Source organism: Petaurus breviceps, unplaced genomic scaffold (genome assembly GCF_028583685.1).
Source record: "Petaurus breviceps papuanus isolate PSGF00001 unplaced genomic scaffold, PetGlider_PUasm1.0 84, whole genome shotgun sequence".
NCBI classification, from domain to species: Eukaryota; Metazoa; Chordata; class Mammalia; order Diprotodontia; family Petauridae; genus Petaurus; species Petaurus breviceps.
The window spans coordinates 8,774,154-8,794,017 of record NW_027186645.1 but is presented as its reverse complement, the minus strand read 5'-3'; the positions used below and the strand labels follow the sequence as shown (position 1 = coordinate 8,794,017).

The 19,864-nt window shown below is 38.6% G+C and overlaps 2 protein-coding genes across 3 annotated transcripts in view; both read right to left on the bottom strand.

The window, feature by feature from the left end:
* LOC138176270 (uncharacterized) overlaps positions 1 to 19,864 on the bottom strand; it is a 364,696-nt gene that overhangs the window by 212,116 nt on the left and 132,716 nt on the right. The window lies entirely within an intron of this gene.
* ZNF277 (zinc finger protein 277) overlaps positions 1 to 19,864 on the bottom strand; it is a 172,585-nt gene that overhangs the window by 88,767 nt on the left and 63,954 nt on the right. The window contains exons 2-3 of one of the 2 annotated variants that reach the window (XM_069107032.1): positions 4,028 to 4,173; positions 1,797 to 1,998 (exon numbers count right to left, since the gene is read on the bottom strand). In XM_069107032.1, coding sequence (XP_068963133.1) covers positions 1,797 to 1,855 — 59 coding nt within the window. In that variant the 5' untranslated portion in view covers positions 1,856 to 1,998; positions 4,028 to 4,173. The remainder of the gene's footprint in view (positions 1 to 1,796; positions 1,999 to 4,027; positions 4,174 to 19,864) is intronic. The other variant, XM_069107031.1, reaches the window with a different exon arrangement.

Here is a 19,864-nt window from a genome sequence, read left to right as displayed (position 1 = left end):
ATATAAATCAGATAATTAAAATTTCCTATTAAAATCAAGCACTGTACATTTTCATTTCCCATTTTACTCCTGATATTCATTTTATTGAATGGCTGCATCTTGTGGGTGATTGATCCTAATAGTTATTTCTAGACTCCTAAGCATGGAGGCCTATTAAATAATTAATGTGTGATTATTTATCTCCCCTCTGCCCCCAGTTGATAAAAAGATCAATAACCTTGACAAAGAATTAGGGAAATAGATAAGGATGGGTCCAGTTTCTTAACTACTATATGCAGCCATAGGGGAAAAGATGCAAACCTTGATTAAGACTGTCAGGTTATAGATTTTTAGGAGGGAAGAGAGGAAAAAGTTGTTTCTCAACTGATCATCACTGCTGGATGATTAGCTGTTTCTACAGATTCCAAGGTAATTTCACATCAGCAGTACAGAAGAAAGTAGAAGACAAAATAATTTCACACAAATTAAAAAACTGACCTTAGTGAAAATTAGAAAAGAATGGCTTACTTACTCGATGGTTTTCTAAAGTATTAACTGTTATGTCATTAATGCAGAAAAAGGCTAACAAGGGACCCTTTACTTTGAAAAGAAAAAGCCCAAACAATAAAAGTCTAGGTTTGATTACAAAGAACAAGATACCATATATGAGGAAATTACTAGAATGTGTGCTATGTTTCTACATTTACCATAAAGGAGAGGAAAGATGGGGAGGGAAGGGGATAGAGGGAGAGTGAGAGACAGACAGACAGACACAGAGAAAGCAAGACAAAGACCAGACAGAGACAAAGAGACACAGAAAGACAGAAAAAGGCAGACAGAAAAACGTACAGATGCATAAATGGAGAGGAACAGAGAAAGAGACAGAGATAGAAAAGGTGAGAATAAGGGATTGAAAAATAAATGGTATAGATAGAAATGAAGTAAAAGTAACCCTTCATAAAGTACCATATATCTACAAGATGCCCAATAAACATTTGTTGCTAATGCTGAAAGTAGGATTAGAAATAATATTTATTTAGGGGATGGGGTAGGGAGGGAGGAAGGGAGGGAATTTAGAACTCAAAGTTTTAAAAACAAATGTTAAAAATTGTTTTAACATGTAAGTGGGGAAAAATAAAATGCTAAATTAAAAAAAAAGAAATGATATTTAATAATTCAAAGGACAGAACCTAAGACTAGAACAGCACCTTTGGTTATGTATTACTCAGGTGCTTCTTCTTCCTAAGTATAAGCTGCACTCTGGAAGTGTGTTTATAAGTCATTTGATTGGTTCTCAAACCTACTTCTCCATAAAAATGATTAAATGGCAGTTAGCACTCAGGGACAATATACAAAAGCCTATTTTACTCATCGTTAGTGTAAACTTGTCATAAGGGATAGAGTAATCTTAAGTTATTCATAAGTTAAATGCTCATAAGTCAGGGACTATCTGTACTGTACCACCCCAAGAGAACTCCCAGCAGGAAGATGGACTCCAGCAGACAGATGGCTTCAAATAGCAACATGTGTAAAGAGTGTGACAAAGGGAATATTACCAGCTGGTGGGTAAGTTTCCTCATTTTCAGGGTTATCATAGAGTAATACATAGTAATACAAACAAACATATACACTCTAGTAGGCAATGGAGTACAAAGATAAATACTAAACGACTGGAAACATCAAAGGGAATGGCTGCCATTTACCTTGACCATATTCACTTTATGTAACTATATGCATATACATATATGCATACACAGAGTGCTTTTTCCTCCAAAGAGAACCAATTTCACTCCTACATGAAATGAAAGGAAATGTACCTTCGGAAATCAGCAACCAGCTTGACATCAGCTATGACAATCTTGTGCTCAATAATCATGTGCTTCAGAAGTTTGTCTTGTTCAGCCACGGGAAAATGTTCTTCGCAGAAGATACAAGGCACAGATGGGGAACCTTCTAAAGTGGTGATGCCACCTGGACTTTCTGGCAGGGAGAGAGGCTCCAAGATACAATCCCTACTGTCTGGGGGAGAAAAAAAAGAAGAAAAGCTGAACATAACTCTTAGGATTGATGATTTTTTCACCCCATGAATTAAAACAACCCTAAAGATAGTTGATCTTGCAATAAAAGGGGATAGGGGGAAGACTGAGTGAATGAGAGAGAGGACTTTTCATTATATAGAGCTCTCTTAAGTGAAAGGAGGGGCATAGTGCATGGCTGGCTCAAGCCTCCCTGGCTGTGACTGCTGGCTGGAGTGGGGGAAGCCCATTTGCTTGGGCAGCTGTCCAGGGTTTCTTCTTGGCAGCTGGCCAATGGCAGCAATCCCAGGGGCGCACCTGGAGGGGGAAGGCTGCTCATTGCTGAGTTAGGATTGTGAGGCCCAATTGTGACCCAGGGATGGGAGTCATGAAGGCAAGGGAAGGAAATTCAATATTCTGAGGATGCAGATGCCAGGCAGGTCCTTTAAGCTGCTTCCTGCTGCACCTGCAGTTCACTTCCTGATTGCACTTACTTGACATGCAACAAACAGGGGAAAGCCCTTGTACTGAGCTGGGGTCCCTGTTGATGAAGAATGTACCACCCAGCTGACAGGTTTCTATGTTTTTTTATGCCTATCTATTGCTTGCTGAATTATCATGCATCATGATTATAAGACGTGCACTGTATGTAGTGGAGATTTTTCCATCTTGCTTGAGACATTGTGCCTCTAACTACTGTCCACTTGAGACATAACAGAGACTAGCTGAGAGCACAGGACACCAAACGGGAAACCAGGAAATAGGGCTTTGCTTGGGGACCTAAGTAGCAGTGCCTATCAGGGCTAGGCTGGAAGTCCAGGTCGGCTACCCTTCTGCTGACTAGAGAGTATTTAGTAACTAGGCAACCAGAAAGAAATGTCTGGCATTTTTGGGAGTGCAAAGTACCTACATCCCCTGGAGGCAAAAGAGTGTTTCCATAGACAATAAGCTCTGGACTTAGATTAATCTTAATTTTCTTCTCTTTCAGGCTTCACAAGCAATGAATAGTTTACTAATAACTTGTCCAACAGCACATCCTCAGAGATTATCCTCTGGCAAGCATTCTATTTTTTTTTTTTTTTTAAGCAATCGGGGTTAAGTAACTTGCTCAAGGTTACACAGCCAGTTATTTCTGGGTGTGGTGCTAAGTATCTGAGCCCGGATTTGATCCACGTCATCCCGACACTGGAGCCACTGCTGTTACTCCGCTGAACCACCTGGCCGCCCCTAAGCAATTGGGGTTAAGTAACTTGCTCAAGGTTACATGGCCAGGTGTTTCTGGGTGGGTGCTAAGTGTCTGAGCCCAGGATTCGATCTCCAGGTGTTCTCAACACTGGAGCCGGTGCTCTTACTCGCTGTGCTACCTGGTCACCCCTGGCAAGCATTCTATTGAAAAGGTAGCCGCTAGTACCTTCCAGAGAGAGAAAAATAACAATTTTAATAGTGTAGGGGTGATATCCACTATTCCAATTAATGATGAGCTAGGAATGGCACAAGAATAATAGCTAGCATTTATAAAGTGCTTTACAAATACTATCTCATTCATTTTATCTTCATAAGAACCCTGGGAGGTATGTGTTCTTATTATCTGTTTTACATATAAGGAAACTGAGGCACACAGCGGTTAAATGATTTGTGTAGGGTCACACATCTAGTTAAGTGTAGGAGGTAGGATCTTAATTGAAGTCTTCCTGACTCCAGGTTTAATGCTCTATCCACCTAGCTGCCATGAATTTGCAGTTCCCTCAGGGGTCAAAGTTTCAATGTACCTCTTATGTACCTTTTCCCCTCTGATGGTGAATCTAGAATCTCCTCTTCATCAGACCCAAAGAAAGTCTCTTCATTCTGCTTAGGTTCATAGAGCTAACCAAAAGAGAGTTCACCTTGGTTGATCTCCATAGCATTCCTAGGCAATTAGCAAGATCCCTGCTGGGTTCCCTATGACTCTTTTGGGCCCCCTCTGATTTCCTATTACAGCAAGATAAAGAATTTCAATTTCAATTCAGTTGAGGAAACATTTATTAAGCACCTACTATGTGTCAATCGTTCTGACTTTTTTTCTTGCCACTGGACTTCAATGCCATTGGAAGAGAAATGAGACTCACAACTTTGTACAACTCTGCTTCACAAATCCAATTCACAGACAAGTCAAGACATCCCTGGTGATGTCATTAGCCCCCTTTGAAAACAATGGATGAACAACAACTGTGTGTCAGACAGTAATGTGGTAGTATATGCACAATCTAATATAATCATACTATGTGAAGCCCTCTTAAGAATTTTATTCTCCCTTTATCATGAGCTAAGTCTTTACCTGTTTCTCTTTTCCTCTCTTTAAGCAGAAGTCCTGGTTCCCTGCTCTCTACAATTCATAGCTTAGCGAGCCGCTGTGTAAAAGTAAAACTTAAAAGTCAACTTTTTCCATAGCAACTATATTAGGTTCTTCTGCCCTCTGAAACAGACACCCCCCCCCTTTTAAAAAAAGAGAACCCAACCCTCTTGCAGCCATAATTCTTTAAAGATACTATATTTTAATGGGTAGTTTAAGAGATTTACAAGGATGGTTTTGAAAGAAACATGGTATGATGGACAGAGCCAGTCTTAGGGGCTCAAATCTTGCCTTTGGTACATTTCATCTGAGAAAGCAAGAATAAGTCACTTAAATTCTCAGTGCCCCAGGCAATTCTCCAAGATTAAATTGGGTAATAATTATATGCATTGGGAGATGACAGTTTCCTGACTGGGAGTACACTATAACAATGACATCTCAGATCTGAACTACACAATTTTGACCAAATATAGTTTTCTTGCTTTCCTCACCCCCACCCCAGATGCTTGCCTGCATATGACCCCCTTCATAGATGATAACCATTTTGAAGGCAGGAACTATGTCTCATTTATATTTACCTGCGCTTTCAGCATATTCTCCCTCCAACCATAGTAGGTACTTTAAAAAGTATATAAAATGTAAATAAATGGATGATATACTTCTATAGAATAAGGATGGATCATAGACCTGTTATTTAGTCTGGAGTCTGACAATGAGACTTCTTTGGCAACAGAATTATGTGTCTTAGAACCGTGAAAGGGCTATGTGATGTGCCCATTGATTTATTCAATAAGGTCCTTCTCAGTAAGGTTTTGGCTTCTTTCAAGTAGATGTCTGTGTTAGTGAAGTCATGGCCACGTAAATCACCTCTTCATCTTTCATTCTGGCAAGCCATTTGGCATAGGAATAGAATAGTTACCAAAATGCCCAGGTTCCAGGCATGAAGAATTTGGGTCCTCCAAGCAAAGGTAAGTAAATCAATCAGAGCCACACCATCTTCGAAGTTCCCTTTTGGCTCCAAATCCTACTTCACACATCCTTCACAGTAAATGAATAGTGCCAAAGTAACTTCTCTAGTCTTCATGTTGTGGGGTGGTCTCCTCTGCTGAAAGGCATGGTGAACTAATGCTAACAAAAGGAAAAATGGTGCTAATATTTGTGCTAAGAAAAGCAGCCTGATATAATGGAAATAGCACAGGATTCTGAATCAAAGGGGCCTGGTTTCAAATTTTATTGCCACGTGACTATGTACATATCTCTTAACCTCTCTGGGCCTCAGTTTCCTCAATTGAAAATGAAGAGGCTGGACTGGATGGATGATCCCTGCAAGTCCTGTCTAGGTCTAAATCCTATTATTATAAAACTTTCCAAATAAAAGGAATGTTTTCCTTTATCACCAGGAAACCAACATATTAATTCACCCTGGGAGGGACAAATTCCTTAGGCAAGAAACATTTATCCAGTAAACCTCAGGAACATCATATTCGTGATCCCATGGTCTATAAAAATGCCTATTCTTGCATGCATGATCCCAAAATTCACCTATACAACAGCAATGGTTAAAAAAAAATCAAAGCTTGTTAGCAGTGGTAGAAAGTTCTTTGCTTTGAGGACTCTCTAATCTAGGTAAGAGAAAAATGTGACTACCAGTAGTGAGCTGGCAAAACCATTTCCTAAGCCCTATTTCAAAAGATTAGAGGCCGTGGCAGCTAGGTGGTGCAGTGAATAAAGCACCAGCCCTGGAGTCAGGAGGTCCTGAGTTCCAATCCGACCTCAGACACTTAACACTTACTAGCCGTGTGACCTTGGGCAAGTCACTTAACCCCAACTGCCTTCCAAAAAGCAAAAAAAATTAAAAAACCCCCACAAAAGATTAGAGGCCACACAATAACCATAACTACCTTGCATTTATATAGTTCAAAGTGTTCACAGTTGCTTTCTTTACATCCACTCTCTGAGGCAGGTAGAATGATGGCATACTATTCTTCTTTTGGCCTTTGCAACACATGCAATATCTTTCAAAAGCAGAAAAATTTTACCTTAGTTTCCCACCCTGTCTACTACTGGTGGTACAGAATCAATCATTCAGTGAGAGCCCATAAGGGCTAAGAAAGGCAGGTCCACCAGGAAACACGTGATTCTCTGATTTTAATGCTCTCCTGTCATCTCCATAAAAGTTTTGTGACAAAAGAAAGAGCATGTCTCTATCAAGATGGAGGAAGGAAGATTGCTTTTGGAGGGAAGATTCATAGAATGATAGCTTTGGGGATGAAAGGAATCTCAGATATTATCTAGTTCAAACCCTTCATTTCATAGATGAGAAAACCGAGGTCCCTTGTTCAGTCACAGAGGAAAGGGACTACATGTAGGCAGGGCTGTAATTTGAACAAGTACTAATCCTCCTGGATTAATCATTGGTTATCTTGTAAACAGAATGGCAGAATAACTGTTAGAATGTTGCAGCACCTACTATGTGCCAGGTCCTATGACAAGAAATGGAGACACAAAAAAAGGCAAAAGACAGTCGCTGCCCTTGAGGAGTTCATAGGAGCTAGAAGGAATATTAGAGATCATCTTGATCATCATTTTACAGATGCGAAAACTGAAGCACTGAGAAATGGTCCTTAAAAAACACTTAAAAAAACTCACCTATATTCTTTTTTTTTTTTTTTGCCTTTTGGAGGGCAATTGGGTTAAGTAACTTGCCCAAGGTTACACCTATATTCTTATGGCACAATATTTTGTATTTGTGAATATGTTATATGTCCCCTGGCCCCATGCTTTGCATAATAAATAAATGGATGAATGGATGTATAAATAAAAGAAAAAGCTTTCATTAAGCACTTATGCTCAGAACTGTGCTAAGTGGTGGGGGTGCTAATGAAGATAGTCCCTCCTTCTCCCAAGGAGCTCACTTTCTTTTTTTTTTCTTTGCCTTTTGGAATCCCTAATTGGGATTAAGTGACTTGCCCAAGGTCACATGGCTAGTAAGCGGTTAAGTGTCTGAGGCTGGATTTGAACTCAGGTCCTCCTGACTCCAGGCCCAGGTCTCTATTCACTGTGCCACCCAGCTGCCCCCAAGGATCTTGTTTTCTGATGGGAGAAAGGACATGTAAAGGAATGGTGGCCAGGGCAGGGCAAAAGGTTACCAGGCTGGTGAGTGGGTCCACAGGGGATCAGAGTGATACAACATATCCAGTAGCAGTGGCAGAAGTGATTTGACTATGGTTCAAAGATTCAGAACTATAGAAGGAGGTTGGCAGTAAGACCATTGTTGAGACTGAGGAAGAAGATGAAGTTTGGGAAAATGCACTGGCCGAGGCTGCCTAAAACAGTAAACTAAGAGAGGAAGTCACTACTCAGAAGAAGACTCCCTTCTCCTCTCCCCATTTGGTTCCCAAAGTAGGTAATACTGCCCCCCCGGGGATCACTGGAATGATGGGGGTGGGGCATTTTTTGAAATTATCCAATTAAAAAAAAACATTAAAGGGTTAAAAGACAGTAAATTTCCAGGGAGGTGCTGAGTAGGTTTTTTTTTTTTTCTACAGGGGGTGGTAGGCCAAATAAGTTTGGGAACCTAGATGATCTAGGAGCATGGTGCATGGTGTGGATAACAAGGGGAACAGCAGATGGCCAGAGAGGAAGGAGTGAAGTGCTGTACATATAGGTCTGGACCTGTATCTTGTTGAGTTGTTTTCAGTTGTGTCCTGACTCTTTGTGACCCCATCTGGGGTTTTCTTGGTGAAGATACCAGAGGGCTTTGCCATTTCCTTCTCCAGCTCATTTTACAGATGAGTAAACAGAGGCAAACAGGGTTAAGTGACTTGCCCAGGGTCACATAGCTAGTAAGTATCTGAGGCCAGAATTGAACTCAGGAAGATGAATCTTCTTGCCTCTAGGCCTGGCACTCTACCTACTGTACCACCTAGCTCCCCAGTTCTATATGTACATAGTTGGTGCAAAATAAATGTCTGCTGAATTGAACAATCTCAGGCATACATACAGCAGTGCTTTTCTAATAGCTTTATAAGTCAGTGGTCTAAGTCTCCTTCCCTAGTAGTACAGACCCTCATCTTCTTTCACTTGCATTACGGTAAGAGTTTTCCAATTGGTCTCCCTGTTTACCTTCCATCTACTCTGTATATATCTTATATGTGCATAGTTGTTTAGATGTTGTGTCCCTCATTAGAATGTGAGCTTTCTGAGGGCAAGGGCCTTGTTTTTGCTGTTCTTTGTCTCCCCAGTGCTTAGCACACTGCCCAGGTAGATAGTAAATGCCACTTAATAAATGCTTGTTGCCTGTCAATAATACTAGTTTCTGTTTTGTGTAATTCCTATAATAAGCTTGCTGACTGTCAACATTACCATTCTCTCTTTTGTGCAATTCATATATTTCTGTTTACATTTTTTCAATTATCAAGCATTTCCTTTCTTTCCTTTCCACCTCCCCCAAATGAAAAAAAATCCTCGTAACAAACATGGGAGTCAAGCCTTTCTTAGCTTCTGTTTTCTTATTTGTAAAAAATGGGCAATGAAAGTCCCGACCACCCAGGATTGTTGTGAGGATCAAATGAGATCACATGTAAAGAGTTCTGCAAACCTTAAAGCTATTATTATTATTACAAATGCTATTATTATTATGATTATTTTCATAGAAAAAACATCTCATATTATTAGCCATGTCCCAAAATGCATGACTCATTCTGCAGATTAAACCCATCATCTCTCTGTTAGGAGGTGAGCAGTATTCTTCATCAGGAGTCTTTTGGGATTATTGCTGGTCAATACACTGATCAGAATCCTTAAGTATTTCAAAATTGTTTGATTTTACAATATTGTTGTTATAGTACAAATTGTTTTCCTGATTCTGCTCATCTCACTATATGTCGGTTCATTTAAGTCTTCCCAGGCTTCTCTAAAATTGTTCCCTTCAGACTTTCTTATAGCACAAGAGTGTTTCTCAACTATCATTTGTTCCACCATTCTCCAATTGATGGCTCCTCTTATTTCCAGTTCCTTGCCACCACAAAAAGAGCAGTTATAAGATACTTGTATATACATAGGACAGTTTTCCTCTTTCCTTTTTTTGCCTTTTGGAGGGCAATTGGGGTTAAATAACTTGCCCAAGGTTACACGGCTAGTTTTTTTGTGTGGGTGTTAAGTGTCTGAGGCTGGAACCGAACTCTGAGGCCAGAACCGAACCCCTCCTAACTCTGGGGCTGGCGCTTTACTCAATGTGCCACTTAGCTGCCCTTGTTGTTTTCCTCTTTCTTTCATTTCTGGGTTACAGGCCTAGAAGTAGTATTGTGGGGTCAAAGGGTTTTATAACTTAAAAAAATTGCTTTCTAGAATAGCTGTGCCAATTCATAGCTTTACTGGCAATACACTGATGTCCCTGTTATCCTATAGCCCCACCAACATTTGTCATTTTCCCTCTGTTATACTTTTTTGTGAGTGTGGGGGCAATCTGGGAAGCATCAGAGGCTGGATTTGAACTTAGGCCCTCCTGAAACCAGGGCTGGTCCTCTGTTCACTAATCCAGTTAGCTGCCCCAACATATATTTTTTTAATCACTAAAACAAAATGCCTTTTTGAGTTGAGAGGCAAAAGGGTGAAGAGAGAGAGTACTGACCTAGTCAGAAGACCTAAGTTCAAATCTTAGTTCTACCATTGTATGAACTCATGTTGATCACATCACCTCTTTGACCCCCAGTTTCCTCATCTCTAAAACAAGGACAAGAATAGTTATGCTCTTTCAAAGGAGTCATAAGATTTAATAATTGCTACTACTTATGCAGTAACTAGCATTTATAAAGGTTTGCAAAGGACTTTGTGGATAGCTCTTATCTCATTTTATCTTCATAATACTATGGGAGGTAGATAACCATTATTATCTCCACTTTCCACAGGAGGAAATGGAGGCACACAAATGTTAAGTAACTTGCTCAAGTTCACATAGCTATTAAATATATAAAGCAGAATTTGAGGTCCTGAGCTCTATCATTGTACAACTTAGGGGCCTAGGTGGTAGATTTAGAAATAGAAGTGTTTTTTTGTTTTTGCTTTTTGGAGGGCAATAGGGGTTAAGTGACTTGCCCAAGGTCATAGGGCTAGTTTTTGTGTTAAGTGTCTGAGCCGGATTTGAACTCAGGCCCTCCGGACTCCAGGGCCGGTGCTCTATTTACTGTGCCATCTAGCCGCCTCAAGATAGAAGTTTTGTAGGAAAAAAAAATTAAAACAAATATTGTACTCTAATCAGTCCCCAGTATGCCATAAACAGTTTCATTTATCATTAAATCAATATCCAAGACATTTCTAGCTTGGAGAGACAGAGATGTCCAAACTGGCATAACCCCCCATGGCTTCCAACATGACTCCCTGCTCTAAGATTTCTGGTAACATTTATAGTAACAGTGAAAAAAGAAAAGCTATTTCCAAATACAGTTTGGGTTAGTATCCTAGAATGTAGTCGCCAAAGTCACTATCTCATTCCTCTGGGACCATTCCCCTGGAGGAATCCCTAAGGTCCCAGTCAGAGATCTCTATCAAGAATCTAAATTAAATAATAGGAGACTGTGAGAATATCTCCAGTTCAGTAGAGGAGGGCACTTCTCCTGGGGTGGACCAAAGTCTAATCCCTTCAAGGGATAAAGAGAGATTTAATCCATTCACCAAATGAAAGGTCTTTTTGTTCTCAACCTATACCTACCAATCCAAGGGACTTTCGGAAAGGGCTTTAGAGAAAAATACTGCTTCTTAATATTTTCTGTCTTACAGTAAGTGAAGTTTTAAATATGCTTCCACAGAATGAAACTATGAAATCCCTTTGTCACAACCCTTTATTTTAATAGTGAGGAAGTTGAAGGAGGCCCAGAAAGGTAAAAAGGACATTTAGGTAGCACAGTAGATAGAGTGCCAAGATTGATGGCAGGAAGACTCATCTTCCTGAGCTCAAATCTGGCTTTAGACACTTACTAGCTGTGCGACCCTGGTCAAGTCCCTTAACCCAGTTTGCCCCAGTTTCTTATCTGTAAAATGAACTGGAGAAGGAAATGGCAAATCAATCCAGGATCTTTGCCAAGAAAACCCCAAATGGGGTCATGAAGAGTTGGACACAACTGAAAAACAACAACAGAAAGACCCAAAACACATCCAGGACTTGGATCTACCTTAGCTGACTGCCTGCCCAAAGGTTAATAATGTTATTAATAATATAAATAATATTATTCTTAATAATATCAACTTAATCAACATTAATAATGTTAACTCCTCTTCAGCCAAACTTGCTATATCTTCTAAAAAAGATTTGTATTCTATGCCTAAAGGGAAAATACGTTTTTCAGGTTTATTTCAGCTTTGCATTACAAACCAACTTTATTCTATACTGATGCCTACATATAAACAACAACGGTGACGAAAAGGTCCTTACCTTAAAAATTCATTGTTTAAGACCATCCTTCTAATAATTGGATTGATGGAAAAATTCTTTTCACTGTTTGTGACTAATGATCTGATTTGGAAATTACAGGTTAATTACATAGCTAATGGAATTAACCATCATTCAAGGGCTTGAGTTTATATGTTATTCTGTACCCAGAACAAAAAGTCCTGGTCCCAGGTGAAGGCTGAATAGGCAGCTGCTTCCTTGGTGTGATAGGACAGACAAGATAAAGTCTACTTGTTAGATGGTATGTTCCCAGGGTGCCTGACTGTCCCCCCAAATTAAAGATACTCCAGTGAATAAAGGCTTTGTTTTGGAAGGATCCAGTTAAATACATGTAGGGTAGGTGGTTGGGGAGGAAGGTGGGAGATCATGATAATCACCTGTCTCCTGAAATGACCACTACACAGATCTGCTATCCCAATTCACTAACAAAGAGCAGGGCCTTTGGGGAATGGGGACCCAAGCCAAGGAAAGTTCTTTTGGAGGAGAGGGAGGGAATGTTCTGCAGCATAATGTGCTCAGACATAGCAGGCATGACATCCTGAGTTAGCATGAGGCCACTGAGGAATGACCCGGAAATAGGGAGAGTGCCAAAGATACCTTGCCTATTCATCTTATTCTGCTTAAGGCTCATCCTGAGAGTACTAGAGACTCTCTGTACTTACGGGTGGGGGAAAAGAGTGTACTATGGTATAGGAGCTCCTAAGCTGACATGGGCAGAGGGGGTTGTTCTTACCACAGGATACTTCAGCTGGCCAGCTTCCCAAATCTTTGTTTTTCAAGGCTTCAGACTGCACGAAGAAGTGCCTCTAGTAAGTGCTTCTCTCTTTAATATCTTGAAGCTTCTTCTCATTCCCAACTAAGGAGGGCCATAAACCTTTTCAATAGGGAGGGCGTATGCTCAGGGAAGCCAGAGGCCGTAGCAGCAGAGGAAGAGGAAGCTGGGCTAGTCTGGCAGAGGAAGGCAGTTAAAGCTCTCCCTTGAACAGAAGGACTGAGACCAAATTTTCTACAAATAGCTCTTTCACGTGAACCACCTTCCTCTAGGGGCACTATCTGCTCTCAGAGAGGGGGCACAGTACAGCGGGAAGAGCAGTGATTCTGGAGTCTGGACTGATGCTGATGGTGCATGTGTGATGCTTCCGACCTCTGAGACACTGGGCAAACTAAGCATCCGGAGCCCAGGTTTCCGTATCTGCCAAAATAAGGGTAGGGAGACAGCCTCCAAGGTGCCTTTTAGCTCCAGATCTAGAAACTGAGGTTTTAGTAATACTTCTTTCCAGTTTTTCTTTAAAATCCTCGTCTACATGCAGAATGTCTTTTGAATGAGTCCAAGTTTTACAGAACAAATCCTTTTATTAAGGAGATTTGTTCTGTAAAGTTTAGACTCAGTCAAAGGGCTGCATTTGAGGACCTAGAGGGCCACATGTGGCCTCAAGGCTGCAGGTTCCCCGCACCTAGTCTAAGGCTTTAGGAGATTAATACTAATCTAGGGAAACAGAATTAGACAGAATTAGGCATGTAACTTGGGCAGGGTGACCAGGCTTTGCCCCAGGATATACACATAAATTTCTTTTCTATGTCCCTTTATATGGTTGCCTCACACCCAATCACCATTCTAATGGTTCCACTGCAATGAAACCCCGTTCTCAGAAGCCACATTGCCTCAGTGCCATACCCTTCTGTCTCCTTGTTGTTTGTGTCCTTCTTACCTAGAATTGGAAGTTTCTAAAATTGTTAACTGCACTGTGAGGGTGGGACCTGGACCAGACTCTTGAGCATGGATATCCTGTCTGGTCTGATTTCACCCAGGAGGGATTATCTTGTGTATTATATGACTTGCCTCAATTGACTCTGCCATGAATTTAAGGATGACCAAATATGGCTCTCTAGAGAAAAGGACCTAAATTTTTAAGGTATCTGGGATGCTAGGTTTTTCCTTCTTAAAAACTATAAAACTCTTTAATGCTGGACAGAAGGTTTCTTTCTTAATAGTGTTTAAGAAAAGAAGAAACTGATGAAGAAAGAGCATGAATTAAGAATCTGAACTGGCAAGTTAGCTTTATTTTATCATCTCTTTTAGATTATCCACGCATCTGGGAAACTAGTGTTTCTCTCCAGATAGTTTATCCTATGAAATCAGGACCTATCCCTATGAAGCAACAAAAGATTAATGATTTAGATAGATCTAGAAGGGTCAGTAGATGTCCTCTAGTCTAATCAATTCATTTTATAGATTAGGAAACTGAGGCCCAGAGTGGGCAAGTAATTTGTCCACAGTCACTCAAATAGTAAATGGCAAAGCCAAGACCATAGATCTATGTATGTATGTAGGCCTTTCAATTCCAAATTCATCATGTTCTTTCCACTCCATCATCCTGAAGTTGTTTAACCTATGGTAACACAAGGGAGAAAGATCTTAGGTAGAGAATCCTAAAGTGATAAATAGAACAAAGTCCTTCTTGTAAGTCCCCTTTTAATAAATGATAAATATTTGGCTTGATTGTGGACCAATGACAACTCTTTTAAGAGCTTCTTTAAGAGGCTTAGATAGTGCTTCAATAAAGATATGCACAGTGAACCTGAGGTTTCTTGGTGTTTTCAAAAACACAGTGGAAAACATAATTTTGAATTCCATTCTCTAGAGATCTTTCATCTTTTTAAATATTCCATGCCTGTAAGGCATCGAGAGTTAGAGGAGTGAAATCCACTCCTATTTAGCTTATTTTATTTAATTGATATTGGTAAAACATGCTTGTGCATGCACACATACACACAAACACGTAAACACACATACATACACAAACACATATACATATACACACTCTATCACCCCTCATCCCTCCCCCCTCCAAAAAAAAAATCAATGGGATGGGATAGAGACCTGAGAAAGAGAACGATTCATAAGTTTTAATAAACTTTTTTATATTAGAGTAAATAAAATTAATCAATGGAGTACAGAAAACCATATATAATAAAATGAAGATTATGGGACCTCTTTCTCTTCAGTTAGATCCCCAGTCACTCAAATTAAGATTGTCCCAGTAAGCAGCATAGGAAAACCCAATGTGGGTAAAGATTGTATATTGCCATTTTCTCTTAGTGCCATTTTGCCGATTTCTACTCTGGTGTTGGAGCCAAGTGTAGGAAGGTGCAAATGTGCAGATCGAAGTGCAAAAGGATAAATATGCGGCAGGGATCCAAGAAGCTTGACTATGACTGACCACAGAGGTCAGAGAAACAGAGAGATGTAATGCCAGACCTGTACTGATACTTGGCTAGTCTCTGGAAATATCATGCTAACCAGAAGTGTACCAGCTTTCTGCCTCATTCAGAACTTTTTCTTCTATTTGAATCCTATCTGACAGAGGAATTTTTGTCTTTTAATTCCACCAGGAAAGTCCGTTTGCCTGAAACCCCTTCAATTAATCTTGGGCCATAGATCCTCTTGATGTTTTAGACTGACCGGCTTCTTTGTGGCTAGGTGTAAACAGCACCTGTAAAATAAATCTTCTTCGTTTTTTCTGTTAAAAAATGTATGATGCTAAGCTTATGATTTTGCAACTAAATGGGCAGTCTATAAAATTAGACTATTATTACATAAAGCTTGGATAGATACCCATAGTGTCTTCCCATAGAAGATGGGAAAAGAGATAGATCCAAAAATGAATAGGAGGAAAATAGCACTTTGGGTTTTATTTGGGAAATTGTTGTATTAGGGCTTTCAAGAATTCTAGATTGTTCCCCACCACAAAAGCCCATCTTCTCCTCCAAAGGGTCTAGATTTTTAGGGGGGCTGTCAACTTGCATGGGGAAAAAATTATATCTTCATTTTGACTACACTTTGAAATTTAGTATTTCTTTAATTATGAAATGTATGCAACAAACCACAGTAGTAATTGTAGTACCTGTTACTTTGTTAACAATAGACATTACAGATATTTTCATAAAACATTACAGTTGTTGATTATATCTCAAAATGTCATTTACAATCACTACTACTTTGAAAGTAGTTAATTAGTAACAGGATTATTAATCTGGTTAATAGATCTTCTGTTAGACATCTTGTCATTATAGTCTTTCCATTTAGAGACTACAGATTATAACCAAATTCCTTTATAAGTATTTTACCTTACGTATTTTAAAAACATGACTCTGAGGAGTACATAGGTATCACTAGACTGCTAGGGAGCTCCACCATAAAAGAGGATTAAGAGCCCCTATTTGAAATCAATAATCTTTATCTTCTGTATGTTTGTGAATCATGGAACATCATGATCTCTGAAAATTCAAAATTTCAGTTGATACAAAGGGTGTTGGAATGATCCTTGGTGGGTATGAGTAATCTGCAGCATATTCCAAGAATGACATACACAAGAAGTGGCATAAAAGACATCATTGAGGCATATGACGAGAAAGAGAAAAAGGCCACTCATGGAGCAAGATCAAGGGAAAACTGATGAATAGAGTAAATACTGCACTGGCAAAACACAAGATACAACCAGACTTACAAAAAGACCTCCAGCATAGTAGGCAGATCCTCTATGGAGGTTTTATAGAAGGATGACAGCAAGAATTACATAGGACAAGAAGGCATATAAATATGGATGAGTTTCCATCTAAATCAATAGATGAGATGATGGATCTACAGAAATATTAAAATATAATGGTGACTGACACAAAATTGTTGTCTTTGTTGAAGAAATAGAATAACTCATTTCCATAATGCTTTAGGGTTTACAATGTACTTTCCTCACAACAATCCAATAAGTAGCATGGACAAGGTAGATTTTTTAAAATTTCAATTTAATTAATAAATTAATATTTTATTATTAATTCTATTAATTAATATTAATTAATTAAATTTTATAAGCCATCTTTATCTGTCTATACATGTATCTATTTTCATATAACCAAAAAAAAGTGTGTATGGGGCGGGGGATGAAACAGTTTGGGAATCTTTTTTTTACAATCAATATGACAACTAAAATGTCAGCATATAGAATTTACAAAGAACTGATATAAAATCTACAAAACAATACCTCCCCCCTCAATTCAAATGGTATCAACTCTCAATTTCACAAAGTGAAAACATAAATTGTAAATAAAACATGTGAAAAAAAATTCACATCATTAATAATTGACCTTACTTATCAAACTGGCAAATATAAATAAAAACCATAGAAATCCATGATGGCAGAGATGTGGGTAATAAGGTACACTTTCATAATGGAATTGCAAGTAAGTGTAGTCTTTTTGGAAAATATACTGATTTAAAGGTAGAAGGACCTGAGAGATCAATCAGTTCAATCCCTTCATTTTACAGATGAGGAAAATGAAGCTCAGATAGACAGAAATGACTTGACCATCATTACACAAGTAGCAGGTATCAGAACGAATATGAACCCAGGCCTTCTGTCCTTAAAGTCAGTCTTTTCCATGACAGCACAGTTGCTCAAGATCTACGGTAGTACACTATCATTAAACTGACTGGATCATTTGACTCCTTAACACCAGTCACTGGGAATATACTATTAAGGAAGTAATTAAAAAAGAAATAAAGAAAGATGTGTATATAGATACTGAGAGCTATACGATCTCTAATATCTAAGAATTAGAAACAACCTAACTGTACAATGGTTGAATATAACTGAACAAACCATGTTCTATTCATATAGTAGAATTCCACAGGATAATGATAGTGACTAGATGTTAAGCCCCTTAATATTCTTAAAAATTATTTAGCACTTCCCCTAAAGAGCTTTTGTTTATGTGGGTTATACTATAAATATTTACTATATTAAAAATGAAAACATCTTAGTGTTAGATATTATGAAGAGTTTTGACCTCATAGATTCACTGAAAGGATCTCAGGGAACACCAGGGGTTCCTGAATCACACTCCGAGAAAAACTGGTATAGGGGAACTCCCATGTGAATAAAGTACTTCAGATTGGTACCATCTTTGCAACTAAGGAACTTTGAGTACTATTTAGAGCCTTGAGAGGTAAAAGGTCTTTTTCCCTAAGACCATATAGCCAGAATGTGTCACAAGTGGAGGTTGATCCAGGTCTTTCTGGCTTCAAGTGCAGCTCATTAATCTATTACCACACAACACTTTTTCTGTCTAATCTAATACTATATACTCCTTTAAAATGACAAGTATGAGGAATATGGAAAAGACCTTTACAAAATAATGCAAAGTGAAAAAAAGCAGAAGGACAGGAAAAGTATATACACAGGCTACAGCTACCTTTAAAAAATTTAAGACATTTACAACCATAAAGAATGAGAGGGAATTTAGATTGAGTTATTGATAAGGTATATTAATTAGTACATTTAAGTATGATGCACATTTAAAATACAAATGCAGTGCTTAATAGGTTTTTAAAATGTAAATCAGGATTTTCTTTTAATATGCCCCCTGCACATGATCAAAGACTTTTTGGAGCATGGGGAGATGGAACTTCAACAGATTTTATGGGTGCAGGGTCAAGGTAGAAATGATGGCTTCCATTGGGATGCCTTCTACCCTAGAGTGGGGGAATCTTTGACTATCTCCCTTCCACCAGTAGAGGGCAGCTAGTAGCTGGAGAAGAAACAAGAGTCATTTGATAATGTGTAGGGTTTAAGAAAATTTTCTTCAGTAAGCCATGAAATAAAAATGGGAGTGCTGACTAAATCTCAGGTAACCATCAGTTCAATTAACCAGAAAAATGCATTTCACTATCATTTGGGATTAATGAGGGGTTTGTTGAACTTTGTAAGGGGCATGTTCACCTGGTAACGTCCCTTTAGAGAAGTAAAATTTAAGAAAAGACCAACTTATTTCTAATATGAAAAAAAGGAAGGGACACGGATTCTTCTATTCTATCTCATACCCCTCAGTTTTCTGAATATTAGAATGTAGGAAGAGAGAACAAGAGATGGTTGACCCTAAAGGATAGGCAGCACTGTTTTTTTTGAATTTTCTAAATGAGTTTTTGTCAAATAGAAGCTTTATAGTACATCAGGTGAGGTTGAGTTTAATGTGACTTACTTGATTTGGTCTGACAGGCAATTATTTTGGAGTAAATCCTGCAGTCAATTTTTTAATGAAATGGGTCAATAACTTGAAAATCGTAAATCACCTGTCCAGTGTTCCCTATTAAGTATAATTAGTACCTTTGATAGAAGCATAAATTTCTGAATTATGGGACAAATATATCTCTAAAACATTAAATAGTTGTGTCATCTCTCTACGGCTTTATTTTTACTTTCAAATGTTCAATGTTTTAATTATCAAGTACTTTCTCAACACATAAAATGACTTTGTTTCGATGACATAGCTTAATGGGGATAGTTTTCTAGGCACATGTAAACAAAAATAATATGTATGTGAGTATTTTTCAAAGTGTCTATGATCACCACACCCTCTGCTCAAGACTTTCAGGTCTATATTCTAATTTTAGAGTATCTGTACTTTGTAAAATTACATACATTAATGGCAAGAGGTCCCCTATAAGAAATGAGAATCTTATCTATTCAGTGAATGACTAGATTTTTTTTTCTGCAAAAATAAGCTTTCTTTAAAAAAAATTTTGTTTTAGACACAAATATAGGTTAGAATCCTATTTCCTTCAAACCTCAGCTCAGGCACCATCTTCTAAATAAATCCTTTCTTGGTCTGCCCAGCTGCTAGTCCCCCCTTTCCCCCAAATTATCTTGTCCTTATTTTGTATACATACTTATATATGAACATGTTTTCTTTTCCTATAGAATGTAAGCTTCTTGAGGACAAGAACTAGTTAATTTCTGGGCTTTTATATCCCCAATGCCTAGAATTGTGCCTAGTACATAGCTTTCCCCCCCTTTTTCTTTCTTTCTTTTTTTAACATTGTAAAGAGCACTTGCTTTATTGTGTTGATTCTGAACTTCACAAACACCACGTAAAATGGGCCATCTACACAATAGAAAAGAGGAGAATTGTACATGAAGCTACCAATTTGCACAGAGTTCTTAATAAATTATTACTGACTAATGGGTAGCTTTTTAAATTTTTATTCTTCTCATGGGTTTCAATGGTCAAAAAATTTACTACCTAGTAATCTACATACTG